At 39.9% G+C, this 19,510-nt stretch overlaps 1 protein-coding gene across 5 annotated transcripts in view; it reads right to left on the minus strand.

Moving 5' to 3' along the window:
* Positions 1-19,510, minus strand: part of INTS8 (integrator complex subunit 8) — a 72,119-nt gene that overhangs the window by 14,239 nt on the left and 38,370 nt on the right. Inside the window, exons 13-22 of one of the 5 annotated variants that reach the window (XM_073330535.1) lie at positions 16,328-16,461; positions 15,049-15,159; positions 12,285-12,486; positions 10,672-10,877; positions 8,648-8,832; positions 6,192-6,225; positions 5,046-5,102; positions 4,895-4,956; positions 4,621-4,739; positions 1,869-1,972 (exon numbers count right to left, since the gene is read on the minus strand). In XM_073330535.1, coding sequence (XP_073186636.1) covers positions 1,869-1,972; positions 4,621-4,739; positions 4,895-4,956; positions 5,046-5,102; positions 6,192-6,225; positions 8,648-8,832; positions 10,672-10,877; positions 12,285-12,486; positions 15,049-15,159; positions 16,328-16,461 — 1,214 coding nt within the window. The remainder of the gene's footprint in view (positions 1-1,868; positions 1,973-4,620; positions 4,740-4,894; positions 4,957-5,045; positions 5,103-6,191; positions 6,226-8,647; positions 8,833-10,671; positions 10,878-12,284; positions 12,487-15,048; positions 15,160-16,327; positions 16,462-19,510) is intronic. The other 4 variants (XM_073330536.1, XM_073330537.1, XM_073330538.1 and 1 more) reach the window with 4 other exon arrangements.

The raw sequence follows: 19,510 nt of genomic DNA on the forward strand, positions 1-19,510 counted from the left end.
ACTCTACTGCCCACCCTTTTTCCGAACTGAGACAGTACTATTGATGGGACTCAAGTGCCCATAAGTAGCGCAAGTACATAAATTGCACAATTAGCTCCTTTGGTGGCTGGCTCAGTACAATGTCTGCAGTTTGAGAAGGCTTTATATTGAACTACCATCTAATCTGAGAATTGGGCTTTCCACCTCTAGGTAGAGTCACATTGCCATGTGCATCTATCTGTTCAGAGGATAATTAGGACACTCAGACTCCAGGGCAGTCAAACTATTAAAATGAAACTTTTGCAATTCTTAATTTTTAAAATGGTATGTTCAATGAAGGTGTTTTTCTTGTTTTTTTTAATTTATTTTTATTTATTTTTGTTTATTTGTTTTGAAGTTTTAAGTCAAACACAGGTTTCAAAGGAAAAACACACCCACCCAGCCTGGCTGCTGCCAGCTGTAGCCTGGTGAAGTGCATCCCCAGGGAAGAGCTAAAGGATCCCCAGGAGGCTGTGGGGAAGTTTAGGGGCTGACTCCCATTTGCCACCCTCACAGTACACACTGTCTGGGCACGCCTGCATATGCAGCCCCAGGGAGTGGAGTGGGGACCAAGTGGCTCCCTGCCAGGGAGGGGGAGCGGCCTGGGTGTTGGGGGTCATCCCTTGCATGGCCATGCTGAGCCAGGAGCTTTGTCGTCACTTCCTGTCCCTGCAAGGAAGCTACTTAGTCTCCACTCAACTCTCTGCCCCCATATCTCCTTGGGGCTGCATGTGCAGGGGCACACAGACAGTGTGCACAAAAAATCTGGCTGCACTCTTGTGAGCACGAAGCAGCTCTCTTTGCAAAAAAGCATCTTCTCATCGGTCTCCACTGAATATCCCACAGGCTCTTTGATAGCGTGCTTGCAGACTGGTGTTCAGCAGACATTGGGTTAATGCTGATCTGAGCCGCTCCATTTGCAAAGGGAGGTGTGGCTTCTGTTTGTAATATGGAGTGCAGTAGACTGCACCACAGATTGTTGGTGTAGAGAGGTCTAACGAAGTTGCCCCAAGGAACTTTGGGATACATCCAGAGGACTTCCGGGACCAGAGTCAAGCCGGGGCTGCATACATACAGGAAAGCAATAGGGCTTGGACTCTAGGTTAACAATTGGCATTTGGATGCAATGGGGGTTAGGCTTGAGCCCAGGCTCACACTGCTGTGTAGATATACCATAAAACATTATTCCCAAAAGAGGACAAGTTACAGTCCTACCCTCACCACCCTGAGGCCATGTTATAAGGCACCATTGTTCACCACGGCATTCCCCAAAGAAAGTGTGACTTTGTGGTCAAAGACAGAAGCCTATGGTTATACTTCGAGTAGGTGAAGGAACTGCTCTCACTATTTATATAATCCATATCCAGTGCTCATCTTGTACAGTATAGGTGTAGTTTAGAAATGCATAGATACATTTTAAAATTGTTAACTATACATTACAAACTTTGTAAAAGGTTGATTATTAGTTTGCTGATGTATAATTGCATAAATATTCTGATGATTCCACTCAGGTATATATAAATCCAACATCAGTTAGTCTGCTTTCCATTAGTAGTTTGAGCATATAATCTCTACAAGTTACTTAAAATATGAGTAAAAAGATATACCCACCCACCCACCTGTGCATCAGCACAGTAGAAACCTGCAGACTTTATGAGTTTCAAGCAATGAAGGAAATATATTTATATCTATGTCATTTAAAATAGCTAAATATCCATACATTCAGACATTCAATATATTAACTTATGTGGTCAGATAAGGTCCACCCCTGATTAGCGTACAGTTGTCTCATGTCTACAAATCCAGAAGAGTATTTCCAGTGTGCCAAATATTTTAACAACATAACTCACCTGGTCTGTGTATACATCAGGCGATACCATCTTATTAAAGAAATCAGAGCATACTGCTCCTGCTTGAAGGTAATAATGAAGGGCTGCTGAATATTGATTTGTTGCTACAACGGGGAGGAAAAAGTTAGAATAACCTCAGAAATCAAAATGTAAACATTTGTAACAGCTTACAGAATTATTCACACTAATATTTAATACATCCATACACAAAATGGTGACAAACTTTAAAGTTCACTACAGTTTAATTCTACTTGAAGAATTACTCATCACCCAGGTATAAATGCATACATGTATATGGTCATGGCAATACTGTAACCACTATGTGATAAGACATTCTGCTATGAATACGTGAAACACTTAGATTACTCAGTAAGGCTCATTAACAACCATGAAGCCAAGAGTTTTAAGCAAGTTTCTCTTAATTATTTTTCATGTTTTAAAAAGTTTTCACTCTGATGAGTTGGGGAGGGCAGGGGGACTTTTTAAAAATAGTTTAATTTGTACCACTATGTTGGCCCAGGGGGTTAATTTATTTGCCACACTTCTACCTCACCCTGAATTAGTTCTCTGCCACACGCAGGGGCTTCCAACATGCACCATTTGTAATATCAGAGCACCAACACACTGCCACAGCTGGACTGAAGACTGTCAGCAGGTGCTGCTATAGATTTTTATTTCAAACATTCAAGGCCATAGTCAAGGTTTCACAGAAGGTTAGTGGTCTCAAAGGGGATTTACAGGGTCCAGGATGGAAATAACAGTCAAATGGCAGCTCAGGTATGGGGTGACAGGAATAAGCAAATGGAGCTAGAAATCAGATTGTAGATTTTGAACTCTGGCATTTTATCCATATTAGAGAATGTTGACATTCCCAGTAACTGCAAGCACCTGAAATGCTTGTTCATACACTGTTGTACTCCTAATATTGCACAGATGTTCCTAGTACATCATCAGCTCAAAAAAAATCTTGTAAATGTCTCCCTGCACTAATTCAGTTCAAACTATTGGACAGATGTGGACAGAAATGGCAAATATTGTCACTGAACTACTCTATTTGATTTTCCCACTGCAGTCCCAAACGCTCCCATCCACTGCTCTCTCAGCTTAGAACACTGGCTCCACCTCAACTCGACGCTTATCTGAATGGTTCTGTGCTGGCACGCAACTACTTTATGGTTCTAACTGGTACTACTAGTATCAATACCACCCCCTTCTTAGTAGAACCAAGAGCAATTTCCTCACCTTTGGAGGAAGAATGCAGGTTACATGCTGCTATTTCGAAGTGGGGAGCCAAGGAAGCAGTGCAGAGGCAGTTTCCTCTGCACACAAGCCCCTCCTGGTACACTCAGATTTGCTTGAATCTCTTAACATCCACAGATTCATGGAACTGACAGGTGCCTTGTCATTCTGAGAGACTGTTCTTTCAAAACAATTTGAATGAAACACTGCAAGTGGAAACTCAGAAATTTTCTAGGACCCATGTGGGCTTTTCCCCACAAAAGGATGGTTTCTGACTCTCAAACTATACAGGGAACATTGCATTCACCTTCAAAATGCAACAGTCATTTATAACCCAACAGTTTAGGGGAAGAAACACTTGTATCCAAACGAATCAAACAAGAAATGTATAGCTTCTCCTTTAACTTGCACTATAGACATATGAATTGCTTTATAGCCCAAATCTTCTGTCCAGTGAGGAGCTAGGATAAGAACTGAGCAGACAAGGGGAGAAAGGTGGGAAGGTAAGGTACCTTCACTCCAAGCCTGTAGACCCGCTACATAGAAGCTACTTCAGACCAATGGCTGAAATAGGAGCTCATGCCTCTAAAGCAGTCTCCACTTACACTAAGGAAACACTAAGGAACTTTAAAGTAGCAGGTCCTCCCATATTTTGGCCTACTCAATCCTAATAACACCCCATGAAAATGACCACCATACTGCCTAGGAGTGGGTACTCCTTGCACAGTCCCCACTTCTCTGAATCCTGCATTCCACTCTCATGCAGCAGAATGGCACAATTTCACTGTCTGGGGAACCTCTGTACCTATGAAGGGAGTGGGGAGGGAGCAGGATTTATCATGTCTTGCTTATCTTGACCCTTACAATGAATTTGAAGAACAGTATCTAAGCTGCTTAACTGGTTTTCCCTTACTATTTGATTTGCCGACATGGACAGGGCTGAGCTGGGTAATTAGAATCGTATTTTTAAAAACATTCCAATTTAGTCAGGGAGTTACCAATCCTAAACCCTACTTCAGCAAGGGCCTCATAATAACTACATTTCACTATTTATTTTGGATCACTGAATACAAATATTCACATGATTCTACAGATTGGTATATAAATTAGAGTATTAGTTTCTTAACTTTTTCCTTTAGCATTGAAGATTTGAAGTCACAATTACTTAAAAAGTTTTTAAAATAAATTAAAAAGAACCTAAAGCCCCATCCTGCAGGGTGATTCATATGACCACATGGAATCTCACTGACTTTAACACTGCATGCACTTCAAGATCTTCCCTTGCCGATCCATTTACATATTTGAGTCCAAAGACACTGCCATTTTTAAAAGCTCTGTGCTGTTTAAGCTTTTATTGATAAACGATTAGTATGTAAGATATAACATAGCTTTTGATCTTATACAAAAGATGTATCAGTGTAAGTAACTCTGAAGACAGAGCACAGTGCATGCAAGGGCCCGCACACACACACACACACCCCTCCCACCCCTAACAGATGTCGGTTTCACTTACCAAAATAAATATCTGCCTGGATAATTAACCAGAAGTGGTTGTTTGAGTTTATAGTCAGGGCATAACTGACCAGCTCTTTTACGGTAACAGCTACAGCTTCAAAATCCACTGACTGAAGGCTAAAGAAAGAGGCAGTTTTGTAATGTCAATCACTATATTGAAACAAACAAGCTTATTTTAGATCTAGTTTAAGAATGAAGTCATTTTGCTAAAAAAAATTAAACACCCCCTATAAGATTTACCAAACAGTACTTTATATTAGTAGTTATCTTACTTGGGAATAGTTGATGGCCAAATAGAAATATGCTCTGCTGCAATATCATTCACAATGTCTTCCTAAGAGGAGAAAGACATTAAAATAGGAGTTATAGAAGCAAATATGCAATTCAAAAAAGGAAGGATGATAATGATGGCACTGTACTGACCCGAACATTATGAAGCTTAACAAACAGGGATAATATTGTAGTCAAAACCAGTGGTTCCTATGATGGAAGGAAAACAAACAAACAAAAAAAAAGATTACACAGTAGCCCATTTTCTCTCTTCTCAACATCAGGGATAGGCAACACATATCAGTGTTATTTCTTCCAGGGCAAGTGTATCCCTCAATGGGTTTAAGACAATTTTACAAGGACTTTTGCAACAAAGAAAACTGACTCATAATAGTTGCATAAAGACTTATTTACCCATGGAGATTAATCTAGGATAAGGAATAGTGTGAATTTAAAATCAGATTAACTATTCCTGATTAGCTCCATGCGTGGTTGCTCTTATTCCACAATAAGAGTGCCTTATTCTCAATTAGCTTAATCCATTTCCAAAATGAATTAAACTAATTCAGAAGAAGAGCATCCAGCACATGGAGCAAATCAGGAATAGCTCCCTGTGTAGACAAGCCCTAAAAGACAGTCTCTTAATAAACTACTCAGGAAGATGTTAAATAAGTGGTACTTATTTTAGGCCACTGTGCATATTTATTCCCCTCCTGGCTGTCTTCTGGCTCTAAAGTGCAATGTGTACTATAATACTCTACAAATAAAAAAAAGAACACATTACTTTCTGACTTGTGCATGTGTTTCTTGTGATTGAAATAGCAGTTGTTGGTCTTCCCTTTGGAAATATTTAGATTGGGGGAGAGGTGTATAAAATACAGTCCACACTGGACTTTAAGGTAATAGGGAACGGGTCAGTTTGAACAGAAAAGACAGACAATTTAATCTGAATTCCTAATTGTAGACAAAGTCAGTGATGTCATCTTTAAGTGAACGTTGGTTTTATGGTTATAGTCTATTTATTAAAGTTTATCTACTTCATTCTGTGATCATTAGCTTAATAAGACTCTGCTATCAGAAGCTAGTGGAATTTTAAGCAACCTATTCAGCAAACCATTGTTTGTATGGTTAGTTAGATAAATTCCCAATTATATGATCTGACACACAAAAATAATATTTACATAACACAACACTCAACCTTTTCCGAAGTAATAGGTAACATGGTCCATGAAATATTATGCCAAAGGAAAGCGTCAATAACAAAACAATAGATGTTAAATTCTGCAACATAAAACTTACCCGTAACTTTTTGATAAAAGAGAGTAATTCATTCCTAAATAAGAGATACATGTTACATGTGTAAGGTATCAAACACAATTAAAATGCATAGAAACATTTGTCCATCAGAAATAATACAGTAGTACTATTGAAATATTCTTAATTCCAGTTTTGCATATATACAGGGAGCATTAAGGAGGAATGCTCATCATTGTTCTTTTTATTTATTCCATTACTGACGTTGGACTGTTCCATTTTAAGTGTTACACCAAGAACAATATTTTTAAAATTGATTTGTCCTTTGTTTTTATTTTAGCATAGTCCATTGCTTAATACATAGGGAGCATGAGGGAGCCTTAGGGACTGTTTACTTTAGAGATGAAATAGTGCACAGCAAGCTGGGGTGTAAATCTACAGCACACACTGTACCACACACTAACTTCCTATGTGGACCCCACTGCTGTGCATTAAAGCTCCCTAGTGCACACTGATCAAGTTGGCAAGAGCAAATAGGACAAATGCAGGACGGCGGGACAGGGCTAAAAAAAAGGGACTGTCCCGGACAAAACTGGACATATGATCATAGAATTTCCCATAAATAATTGCTAAAGCACATCTTTTAGGAAAACATCCAATCTTGATTTAAAAATTGTGAGTTAAGAATCCACAACTCTTGATAAATTGTTTTAAAGGTTAATCACTCTAATTGGTATAAAATTAGATCTTATTTCCAGTCTGAATTTGTCAGTTTCAGCTTCCAGCCATTAAATCATGTTATACCTTTGTCAGCTAGATTGAAGAATCCACTATTAAATATCTGTTGCCCATGGAGGTATTTCAGACTGTAATCAAGTCACCCATTAACCATCCCTCTGTTAAGCTAAATAAATTGAGTGCCTTTAGTCTATCATTATAATCACTCTAATGGCTCCTCTGAACTCTCTCCAATTTTTCAACTTTTCATACAGGGCGCTTGTGCCTAATGTGACGGTCTCCTAATTACTTTAACAAGCTGCAGTGGGGATTGTTAACTGGCATGGACTGAATGGCGTTTGAACACTGGGGACTTTGGCATGTCCCGGTATCAAGCTGAAGCTCAAGGGGGGAAAATAATGTATAAACAAAGCTTAAAATGAGTATCATTACAAACTAATTAAATTAAATTAATTAAGCTAAAGAATTTTGCTCAAGAAATTATTTCTTTAGAGGGGATCTAAAGAGATAGGCAAGAAGTAAGAAGAGCTCACGTGTGCGACAACTGCTGACCAAGGGGAATAAGAAGGAACTGAGGGAGGGTCAGGGTAGCTTTGACTGTTATACCATCGACTAGCAGCACGAGTGTGCAGAAAGCACATGCGCTGCCCTGATGAACACTGCTATGCGAAAAGGTTCGCCAGCGCCAGTGTACTGGTGTGCAGACACCTGAAGTGGAATGGACATATACAATCACATGAAGAGAACTTTCAATGCACGGCAGTAGGGGCCACAGTCAGTTACTGTGCGAACTACTCAACTTTTTCATAATTCTACAGGCTGGGATCAAAGCAGTGAGCCAAAGACTAATATGCAAAGGTACACCTTAGCACTTTTTACCTGTATATGCAGTTGCTAATACTGCTGGACATAGAAATTCTCACCATCACACATTTCAAGCAAGAGATGGATCCTTTACCAACAAATTCTAAATAATTCTCATATCAAGACAAGGTTATCACCTTTTATTGTTTGAACTGGAGGAGTCATAACAGGTTCAATATCTCAGTGTACACCTAGGCCTTGGCTCCCTTTTGCTTCAGAAAATATGTAAATCACAAGAACATAAAAAGCAAGCCTGTGTACCCTCTCCTCCAGCCAATCACATAGTACTGAAAGACAAAGCAGCCTGGTTTTAGATACATATTAACCAGATCAGCACAAGGATGACTAAAGTATGGCCCATAAAGTTTTACTCTTAAACAAAGCTCTGTGAACGATTTAGTTCTGAGCCCTGGCCTGTGAAGACCAAAGATCTAGCGTGGACCACATCACTAATCTGGGCAGAGGCCTGGAGACATTGGCTACAGACAAGCTGCAAATGGCTCTCAGTTGGACGCAGTGTGGGTGCCTCTGGGTTAATCAAATAAAATTAGAAGAGTCTTAGATATTAAAGGTAAAATCATTGGCCCACTGAAGTCAATAGGAATTTTTTTCATTGACTTCAGTGGACTCAGGATTTCACCTTAAATATTCAAAGGCCTTGTCCACTTTTGGGAATAGCCTTGTTCAACAATCAGTGTCACTATATCAATGCCAACCCCTAAGGGTAGGCAAGGGCAGGTGCGATTTGCACTGAATGCTCTTTGGTAAAAACACCCAGCCTGTTGTAGCTATGCCAGTTGCTGGCCACTGATTGCTGAAACAGGGCAATTTCTGAATGAAGACAAGGCCAAATTTAGAACTCAAAGATTGATTTTATTAAATAATTCTTGGACACATACCTGTACATAATGCCTAATGTAGACTCTCTATGTTTTATTAAACTCACTCTGCCATCATTCCCTCGCTTGTGCTGGTTGGATACACTGCAGATCTGCACAACAACTTCCCAAAGGTCTTTAGCTGTCCGTCTACTTTCTTTGGGGCCTGGAAGTTCTTTGCATGTAGCAGCCAAAAGTTGCCCCAACTAAGCAAAACAAAACAGCAAAAATACAATGGCTAGAGCTTTTTTGCATATTCACAAGATATAAAAGGGATTATTGGTCTTGTCAAGGTTCTTCCCCCACTCTGAACTCTATGGTACAGATGTGGGGACCTGCATGAAAACCTCCTAAGCTTACTTTTACCAGCTTAGGTTAAAACTTCCCCAAGGTACAAATTAATTTTATCCTTTGTCCTTGGAATATCCACTGCCACCACCAAACTCTAACTGGGTTTACTGGGAAACGTAGTTTGGACACGTCTTTCCCCCCAAAATCCTCCCAACCCTTGCACCCCACTTCCTGGGAAAGGTTCGGTAAAAATCCTCACCAATTTGCATAGGTGACCACAGACCCAAACCCTTGGATCTGAGAACAATGAAAAAGCATTCAGTTTTCTTACAAGAAGACTTTTAATAGAAATAGAAGTAAATAGAAGTAAAGGAATCACCTCTGTAAAATCAGGATGGTAGATACCTTACAGGGTAATTAGATTCAAAACATAGAGAATCCCTCTAGGCAAAACCTTAAGTTACAAAAAAGATACACAGACAGGAATAGTCATTCTATTCAGCACAGTTCTTTTCTCAGCCATTTAAAGAAATCATAATCTAACACATACCAAGCTAGATTACTTACTAAAAGTTCTAAGACTCCATTCCTGTTCTGTCCCCGGCCAAGACGACTACAGACAGACCCAGACCCTTTGTTTCTCTCCCTCCTCCCAGCTTTTGAAAGTATCTTGTCTCCTCATTGGTCATTTTGGTCAGGTGCCAGCGAGGTTACCTTTAGCTTCTTAACCCTTTACAGGTGAGAGGATTTTCCTCTGGCCAGGAGGGATTTTAAAGGGGTTTACCCTTCCCTTTATATTTATGACAGGTCTAAATAGACTATTTCATACCACAGTGGCAGGGATGACTACTCTGTGATACAGGCCATCTAACCAGGAGCTTGCAAATTAATGCAACTAATTTTCCTAAAAGGGAGCAAACTGCAGATATATTTCTTTTTAATATAAAGATGCAGCCTAGGGAAACCACAACAGGTCCAAGAAAACAGTGCTCCATTCTTGATCCAATCAGAATTCAAGTAACACTGCAAAACGAAGGGCTGCATTTATATATCCATTCTAGCAAGCAAAATATGAATATAAAAAGGTTAAAAATATCAACCGTAACTGCAAAGCAGATTGAGTGGATCAGAAGATTTTTCACCACGTAAAACAATGTTTGTGTGTATTTTGCTTTAACATAATAATCTGATAAGTAATCATAATATTGCCACAAAAAAACAAATATTTTTGAAAAGTAGAACTCCAAAATGATAGGTGTCTGAATGCCACAGTAATATTTAACATACAGTCAGTAATGAGTTGGAAATTGCAAACCACTGAAGTTTATTAGGAAAACGTATGAACACAATACACTTAAGGCCCAATCTTTAATCCCTTTCACACCTAAATCTCCTACTGAAATAATTCATGTCCCAAATATAATTGAGGCAGGGAACCCATTCACAGCACTGTTTCAATATTTGGTATAGGTAGGTTACTCATTACTGTTTATGTCCCTCCTGTGCAAGATACTGATGAAACAAGACTGCTGCCAGCGGACAAAGGTGGTGTAAGCCACATCTCCTGTCTCAGTTACTCTTGTAGTACAGACGGAATCCAGAGACAAAAATCAACCTTATTTCTGGATATTACTGAATTTCAACCAACAGTGCTTAGTTTTGCTACACAGTATTTGGTTCTTTGGAAGACCTATTCCCACTCATTACTGCAGTTAGAATTAAACTTGACAGAAACAATGAAGAATGACACATGCCTTCAGAAGTACTGGAGCCTTGAAAAGAAAAAGAAAAGAGGCATAGTATGGCATCTTGCCCTTTTCAGTCTGAACATCCATTACCTTCACATAAGGATTAGTCTGAACCAGAAGTAAAGGAACTTGCATAGTTAAGTATTCATTCTCCCGCCAGTTTAACATGAAGGCAACACATTCCTCTGCTACAACTTGTCGAAGAGGAATATCTAGAAGAGATTTTTAAAAAAATGTTTAGCTCATCAGCTAATATTAGATCATCAGTTTTTTCCCCCCCATGAAACACTAGCATTTATGAACATGTGAAACAGCTGGGAAGATCTGGAAATAATTTCAATTAAGACCAGGAGTTGTGCGGTTAGACCTACACTGTACCAAACATATATATCCCCACAATCAAAGCATTTCAGCTTCTTATATTTTATAGTAGCAAACATGGTAGATGGATACAGAGGGGGCCTAATTTTTAGAGGAGATGGGCATCAGCAGCTTCCATTAACTTATCTCGTAGCTTTAGGTGTTCCATGCTTATGAAAAGCAGGCCATAGCATTTAGAAGATTGTAAACAGAAGTTGCAGTATCCAGCTTCCAAAACAGTATTTGTTAAAATACCAATGAACAATCATCAGAGAGAGAGAGAGAGACACACACAGAATGACTCTCCAGCCTGGTCATTAGAGCACTCTCTTGGAACTTGGCTCTCCCTCATCCAAATCCATGATCCAGTGTTTAATTTTTTACATGAAGCAGAACATCTTCAAACAGGAGGGACTGAGAGATCCACCCCAGAATACCCCCTATAGCAGTGGTTATAGAACTCAGCTGGGAGGGGAGAGACCTGGATTTAAACTCCTGCTTCGGAGTAGAGATTCAAATGTGGGTTTCCCACATTGCAACAGTGTCCTAATCACTGGGCTACTGGGTATAAAGAGGACCACCATCTCCTCCATACATAAAGCCCATCACTTACTTTGCTTTTATTAAAAAAAAAAAAAAAAAAAAAAAAGATTAAAAAGTCTGGAAACAAACTTGTTCAATCCAAAACAAAAGGTGGTGGTGGTTTTTTTGACTTGCCAAAAATTCCAAATGATTTCAGCAAGATAAGGTGGGTGAGGTAATATCTTTTATTGGACCAACTTCTGTTGGTGAGAGACAAGCTTTTGAGCTTACACAGGTCACCTGATAAAGAGCTGTGTAAGCTTAAAAGCTTGCCTCTCTCACCAGCTACTACCTCACCCACCTTGTGTCTCTAATATCCTGGGACCAAAATGGCTACAACAAACAGCATGCAAAAAATATATGTTTCAGTTTGGGTCAAACCAATTTTTTCCCCCTTAAGTTGCCAGAGAACAAAAACCAGTGATTTGTCTAGCTCTATTTAAAGGAAATTGGCAAAGTGCAGTCCATGGAAAGCTAGCTCACTTCAAGAGGCTAACACTCACTAAGACAACTAAAAATATATTTATTTAATACCTTACTACTTTTCATTATTGTTCCTGGTTATAACCTAAGCACTGAAGCTCACAGAACCCTGAATGTTCTCGTTTTTGCAAATCTGTTACCACCTTTGCATTTTACTGTATCTTTCCTAAGAGATCGGTCAGCTACATTCTTACCAGGTACCCTCATTTCCAAATACCCTCTGACTCTGCTGATCAAATCAGAAGGAGGACGTTCTCCAGAAACCCCTGCTCCTGCTTCGTGAGTGTAAATATCTAAGAGCAGCATCTCATTCAGCATGACCTGGCGCAGCTTTGGAGAAAACTCCGTCACAAGCTCCAGGCAAGCAGCAAAAAGCTGCTTTGCATGGACAAAATCCTGTAATAAAGCACAGCATGTGTGAAAGTGACACCACTACTTTGGTTGAATTATAAGAAGAAGAAAAGTGTTGGAACATTGTTTTAACCTATTCTGGATTACTTCAAGTCTTGGCACCTATGTAATGGGAGTTGTGGGTTCTTGCTACCTTTCAGGATCAAGCCAAAATCTTTGAATAAAAGTAAGTAAATTTCAGATTGAGCCAAATATGTCACTGTAAATGTTATCAATTCCTGAAAGATGCAGGGGTTCTATAATCCCAAATTCTTCAAGCAAAATAAAAAGGTTCAGAAGAAAAACATACTATAAAAGGAAAAGTCAGAAGACTCAAGGCACATTCTGGAGTTTTCTAGTTATAAAATGGTTATAGTTTCATCCTATAGTTCATTAACCAGGAACTGTGAGGCAAAGAAACAGGGTTTCACATGCTGAATATTCATTCAAAAGAATAAGCAAAAGTGTTAGCTAGTCGCAAGAAGTCTTTTCCAAATTTAGATAAATTACAGTGTTAATCATTAATGTGTCCTAAGCAAAAACTCCACCTTAATGAATTTAGCCCCACAACACTTCAGCGAGTTCAGTATTATGCCCATTTTATTGTTGGGGAACTAAGGCACAGAGATGTTAAGTGACAAGCCCAGACTATAGAACAGGGGTGGGCAAACTTTTTGGCCACATCTGGGTATGGCAATTGCATGGCAGGCCATGAATGCTCACGAAATTAACAATTCAGAGATATTCAAATAAACATTATTTAATAAAGATACATTTTAGTGGAAATAAACAAAATCTTACTATTATAAATATATCATAACGTATTACAATAATTAAAACAAACTTACCCCCTTTCCATGCCCTCTGATTATTGTGAATAATGCAGCTGGCACTCCCTGGCCAACTACTCTTTGTTTTATCCTCAACAATGGAAAATTGACACTACTAAAACAGCAGAATCACCCTAAGGCAATAAGTAGCAGGCATATGGGCTTGCATGTTCCAGGCTGATGGCATGTGAGGCGCATTTGGGTTGTGCAGCCGCAGTAACATGTGTGCCCTCATGCAGGTCCCACCTGAACACATGGGAGCACCGGGTGGGCAGAGTGCAGCAAGCTGCTGACCCTGCTCCCCGGCTGGAGCACTGGGCAAGCCACCGACCCCGCTGGGTGAGCAGAGTGGGGCAAGCTGCCGATCCCACTCCCCAGGGGCTGGATTAAGAGGTCTGAGGGGCCGGACACAGCCCACAGGCTGTAGTTTGCCCACCCTGCTATAGGAAGTTTGTTGCCGAGTTGTAAATAGATTAAATGGCAAAAAACAACCAACCAACCTTTATTAACAAAGAATCAGGGTTGCCCAGTGATAGTTACGTCCTTCCAGAATACTGAATTTAGAAAAACTCAAGATTCTGAAAACCAGGAAATAGCAGATCCTGGCGCACACATGTTGGCAGGGACCCCCAGGTCCCAGCTCACATGGGGGGAGGAGGGGGTAGACAGAAGGGTCAGACCTCTGAGATAAACAATTCCCATTCCCATCTACTCTCCCACTCCAATCACCCTCACCCTCCCACTCCACGTTTGCTTCTATAGGTTTAAGAAACTAGTTTCTGCACCTTCTGTATATTCTGTTGTTCTCAGATTACATTTCCTCAAAATAACATCTCCCCCCACTTTGACAGAGGCAGACTGGAGTAACTGTGTGCTATTTTTAGTTCAGATTTCTGCCTTGGTTTGGATCTGAACTCAGAGCCTCACATGGTGCTCAGACTTGATGACTGTCGCATACCCTCGGAGCAACCCAGACATGATGATGTATAAGTAGTTTTCGAAATAGCTTCTCTCTGCACACTTGCTCAGTGTAATGCCTTAGGCATGTGAACATCAGCGTGTGTAACTGGAGAAGCAAACTTCTTCAAACATTTTAATCTGATTTCCCCCGAAGGGTTGATATGTAACATGCACTCCGTCGGGGCAACCCTAGGGCATTCAGTGATCTGAGTCCTGCTCTAATCTCTATCGGTGAGCAAAAAACATTGCCAAGATGTGTCAACTTTAAGAAAAACTGCTTTTCCCCTAGGGGCTGTATCTTGGGAACAAACTCCTTGGTCAAGAGGCCCCAAATTTGGATCAGTAACAACAGCCAGTGCCCCCATGAGACACACCACATTTTTAGGCATTTGTGTACTCATATGGATTTTAGAGCACTTAGAACAGTCAAGCTTTAAACACAAAGCTGATCTTAACCTTAACAGCCATGATATAATCCTAGATCTCTCGACTCCCAGGTCCTGTACTTCAAACCCTACTCTATGCTTTCACTTGTATGTTACAAAAGAATACACCTCATTTAGTTTATGTTCTTAGTACACCAAGAATACATCTACTTGTATCAGTATGTCCTAGGCTATTCCTACTGCACAGCAGTTTTTTCATAAGCAACTAAAAATGGCAGAATATATGTATAGTAGTCAAGTCTTATTGAAAAACAGGATATTTTTATGGGAGAATGATCTGTATTATTAAACATCAAGACCATGAGCTCTTTATTTATATATAGTTTGCTCACCTTAATTGCACTGCAGTGTAACCCTTTTGCCATCAGGATGTAGACCAAATCTCTAGTCAAGTTGTCTTTAATTCCTAGGATAACACTGCCATAAACATTTGGTACTTCCCACTAAGAGATAAATATATAAAATATTTGAATGGGAACAGATTTTTTGAACTATTAAACCACTGTAAAAACATTAGTGACCAAATTTGTGAAACACAAAGAAAAGAGCAGTTTCTCACATGTCATTTCTAACTCTTCAAAATAGAAGTTTAAATTTCTTATTAACTGGATGTGTATACTACAGTTAAAAACTCTTCAAACGTAAGTTTACACAGGGTTCATATGCAAATAAAAACACACTAGTTGCTCCACAAGACAAAGTACATAAATCCCTTGGTATCCTAGTTTGTTGATGTTTTGAATATTTAAATAGTCAAAAACAAAACGTCTTTACTCAACTTAAAATGGAAGACAGCTTTTTTGCCAATTACTAGCAAATTACAGTAATTTAAGTCAAAAGAGCAGAATGGTAGCATTTTTTTAGGTATGGATTTTAAAATAAAAATAAATAGAGACTTAAGAGAACCAGAGACTGTATTCCAGACAGTTTCATATTTAAAAGCAATTTTTAACTAACTCAAGGAAGCAACATGAAAAGCACAGAGTAAGATGTGCAATACTTTACACATCTATAAATTTTTTTTTTTTTAAACAGACACAAAAAAATATAGAATTCTTAGCTATATCATCATCATTTCCATTATACAGACAGGGAACGAAACAGAAGTTAGCAAGTTACCTAAGGTGTCACAGAAAGTCAGAAAAGGAGGAAAAAAAAAAAATCAGAATCCAGGAGTCATGACAGTCAGTCAATCTCTTCTCCAATTACTGCATCACATTCTCAAAGTGAAAGGAGTTTACTGTATGCAACTACAGTAGAACCTCAGAGTTACAAACACCTCAGGAATGGAGGTTGTTCATAACTCTGACCAAACGTTATGTTTGTTCTTTCAAAAAAGTCTACAACTGAATATTGACTTTATACAACTTTGAAACTTTACGATGGAGAAGAAAAATGCTGTGTTCCCCCCGCCCCCACCTTTTTTTTTAGTAGTTTATGTTTAACACAGTACTGTACTGGCTTTCCCCACCCCCATCTCTGCTGCTGCCTGATTGTATACTTCTGGTCCCAAACGGAGGTGTGTGGTTGACTGGTCAGTTCTTAACTCAGGTGTTCGTAACTTTGAGTTTCTACTGCACATACTCAGCTATTCTATGAGAAATACTTTACCTTGCTAGAAATTGTCCAGAATTGGCGTTCTGACGTCATGCCATGCAACTCAATTAAAATCTGGCGAATCCTCCAGGGATCCACTGATAATATAAGCTGATGTTCCAGCTGGCCAATATTGACACTTGCTGATGCTAGAAGAGAAGATTGCTAGGTTTGTAGATTTTTTTTTTTTTATTTATAAGATACACCCATCACATAGTACATTGGTGAACAAATAAGATTTAAAAAAAAACATAGTACACTAGAGGGTCACACACTTGGTTGCTTTTGTAGACCAAGTATACTGCACACACCAGGAGCTTCTTGCACTCCTCCATTCCCCCCAACAAGCTCCCTGAATGTCAACCTTCCACCTCTCTGTATTTCTGGCATTTCCTGCAACCCAGCCTACCCATGCCAAGGACTCTGTTTCGCATTCACCCTTCCCTCCATACCATGGGCTGTTTGTGCCTCTCTGCATACCTCCAAGCCCATTGCCGCCACCTCCCCCTCCCCCCGACTTCTGTTTGAGAGATAAGTCATCATATGTGTCAGCATTTTTAAATGGTATTGGAAATATGGGAAGAGCTTAGAATGGGTATTGTCATGCTGGAAGACGTTAATGGATGCCCTCAACTAGTTCTTGATCAACAGACAACTACAGAGGTGGCTGAAACTGCTGGATCTGAAAACCGGATGCCAAGGCACTGTCCACCCTTTTCCCCTTCTCTGCTTTCTAATTTGCACCCCACTCCCTCCAAAAAATGAATAGGGTGCTGCCCAGAACATTGCCAAAAACTTTGGCATTGATTGGATGCAGCATTCAAAAGTTAGTGTGTGACTAAGAAATACCATCAAGCTGAGTGCAAGACCTTGCTTTGCTCAGCCAAAAATCCACTGACCAATGGCAACATAATTCAGGTCTACTGAACTAACTATAAGTAAGGCTCCGATTTTGTCATAGAGGTCATGGAATCCACAACTTCCAAAGACCTCAGTGACTTCAGCATGCAGCTTGGAGCTGCATTGTCTCGCTGCCTCCCAGGGGAGCCAGGAGCTGCGGGGTACTTGTGGTGGGAGGATGCCTACAGACTCCAGCTGCTGCGGTCGTCAGGGGACCCCGCCGTTACTGGCTGGGCCCCCTGCAGCTCTCGGTCGCTGCGGTTGGCAGGGGATCCCGCAGCTCCGAGCTGCAGGTAGAGGGGGACACCAGAGCTCCCAGCCGGCCCCATACTGCCCAGCGACTTCCCATTTTGTCATGGATATTTTTAGCAATAAAGTCAGGGACAGGTCATGGTTGATAAAGTGGAAGCCCATGACCTGTCCCTGACTTTTTACTAGAAATATCCATGGCAAAAATCTTAGCCTTAAATATAAGCATACCCTTTAAAAATAACTAACTGTGAAGTAAAGTAACCCCTGCTGCAGAAAAAGGAACTAGTTCAGCAAGTAAGTTCCATATACAGAAGTCAGATTCAGCTCAAAACAGTTTTCACAAACCTGTGGTCCTCCTGGGCTCTGAACTCTACAATTAACAATTCTAGAGCAGAATGTTGGGAATCATTAAGAAAGGGATAGATAATAAGCCAGAAAATATCATATTGCCTCTATATAAATCCATGGTACGCTCACGTCTTGAATACTGCATGGAGATGTGGTCAGCACATCTCAAAAAATATATTAGAATTGGAAAAGTTTCAGAAAAGGGCAACAAAAATGATTAGGTGTATGGAACATCTGATATATGAGAAGAGATTAATAAGACTGGACTTTTCATTTTGGAAAAGAGATGACTAAGGGCGGATATGATTGAGGTCTATAAAATCATGACTGGTGTGGAGAAAGTAAATAAGGAAGTGTTATTTACTCCTCATCACACAAGAACTAGGGATCACCAAATGAAATTATTAGGCAAGTTTAAAACAAACAAAAGGAAGTACTTTTCCACACAATACACAGTTAACCGGTGGAACTCCTTGCCAGAGGATGTTGTGAAAGTCAAGACTATAACAGAATTCAAAAAAGAACTAGATAAGTTCATGGAGGATAGGTCCATCAATGGCTATTAGCCAGGACAGATACTGATGGCGTCCGTAGCCTGTTTGCCAGAAGCTGGGAATGGGTGACAGGGGATAGATCACTTGATCATTTACCTTTTCTGTTGATTCCCTCTGTAGCACCTGGAATTGGCCCCTGTCAAAAGACAGGATATTGGGCTAGATGGACCCTGGTCTGACCCAGTAAGGTCGTTCTTATGTCAGAGAAGAAATTGCCTGCACAGTTACTGTGTAGTACTTCATTGGACATTTGCATTATTAATCTGTTTTCAGGAGAAGAGTGACTACAGCAATCTTGACTGCCATATATAAAAAAGTGACACCGAAAAGGTTAACTTTACAGACTGATGTGCAGTTGGAAAGGGTTGTGCTCTTTCTTGGCTTATAGCTGAGGTCAGCCAAAGAAGAACAAAGCAAGGACCAAACTAGATAATGCAGCTATCTGGGAGAAGATAACCTACTTCCACCTCACTGGAGGAATTCGCCCATGGCAGTTCTCCAGTTTCCCAGCAGTGGCCATACAAAGCAATCACTCCAGTGTAAAAACTGGATCAACTCCCTTTTCATAGCAGTAGGTGGAAGGGTTTGAAGAATTAATTGCAAAGATCTTACCTCCCAGTCTGCTCTACAACTCTAGTTCCACACCCCCTCTTTTGTGTATGCGTGAGGGGGAGCGGGGAAAAGAGAGGAAACGCAAGAGAGGCTTCCACAGCATGGCAAGTTTCTGCTATATAGGTAAACTCGGAAGGATTTGATTTTTATTGGTAAATATCGATTTCACCACATACACAAACTGACAAAAATATTTATATCGATAATAGAAATGTACAGGTACACAGAAAAATGCTGCTTGAGAATTTATCTGTTTAAGTACATTTACTTTGTATATCGACATGTGATGTTGACAACTTGCATTTTAATGGTTAAGCTTTAATTTTCTGAATATCAATGTCTACTGTCATTAAATATTGTCTGCCCCCCCACTACAATTTTCTGCAACAGAAAATTGAGATAGATAACTGAAAAAAAAATACTTAAAAAACAAACACTGCTCTCTGTCAAAATTACAAAAAAAATCTAAATCTGAAAAGTCTACAAATAAGTCAACCTGTCACAGTGCCAAAGCGAGGACAAAGAAGAGAGA

This window comes from Lepidochelys kempii, chromosome 2 (assembly GCF_965140265.1).
Source record: "Lepidochelys kempii isolate rLepKem1 chromosome 2, rLepKem1.hap2, whole genome shotgun sequence".
NCBI lineage: Eukaryota > Metazoa > Chordata > Testudines > Cheloniidae > Lepidochelys > Lepidochelys kempii.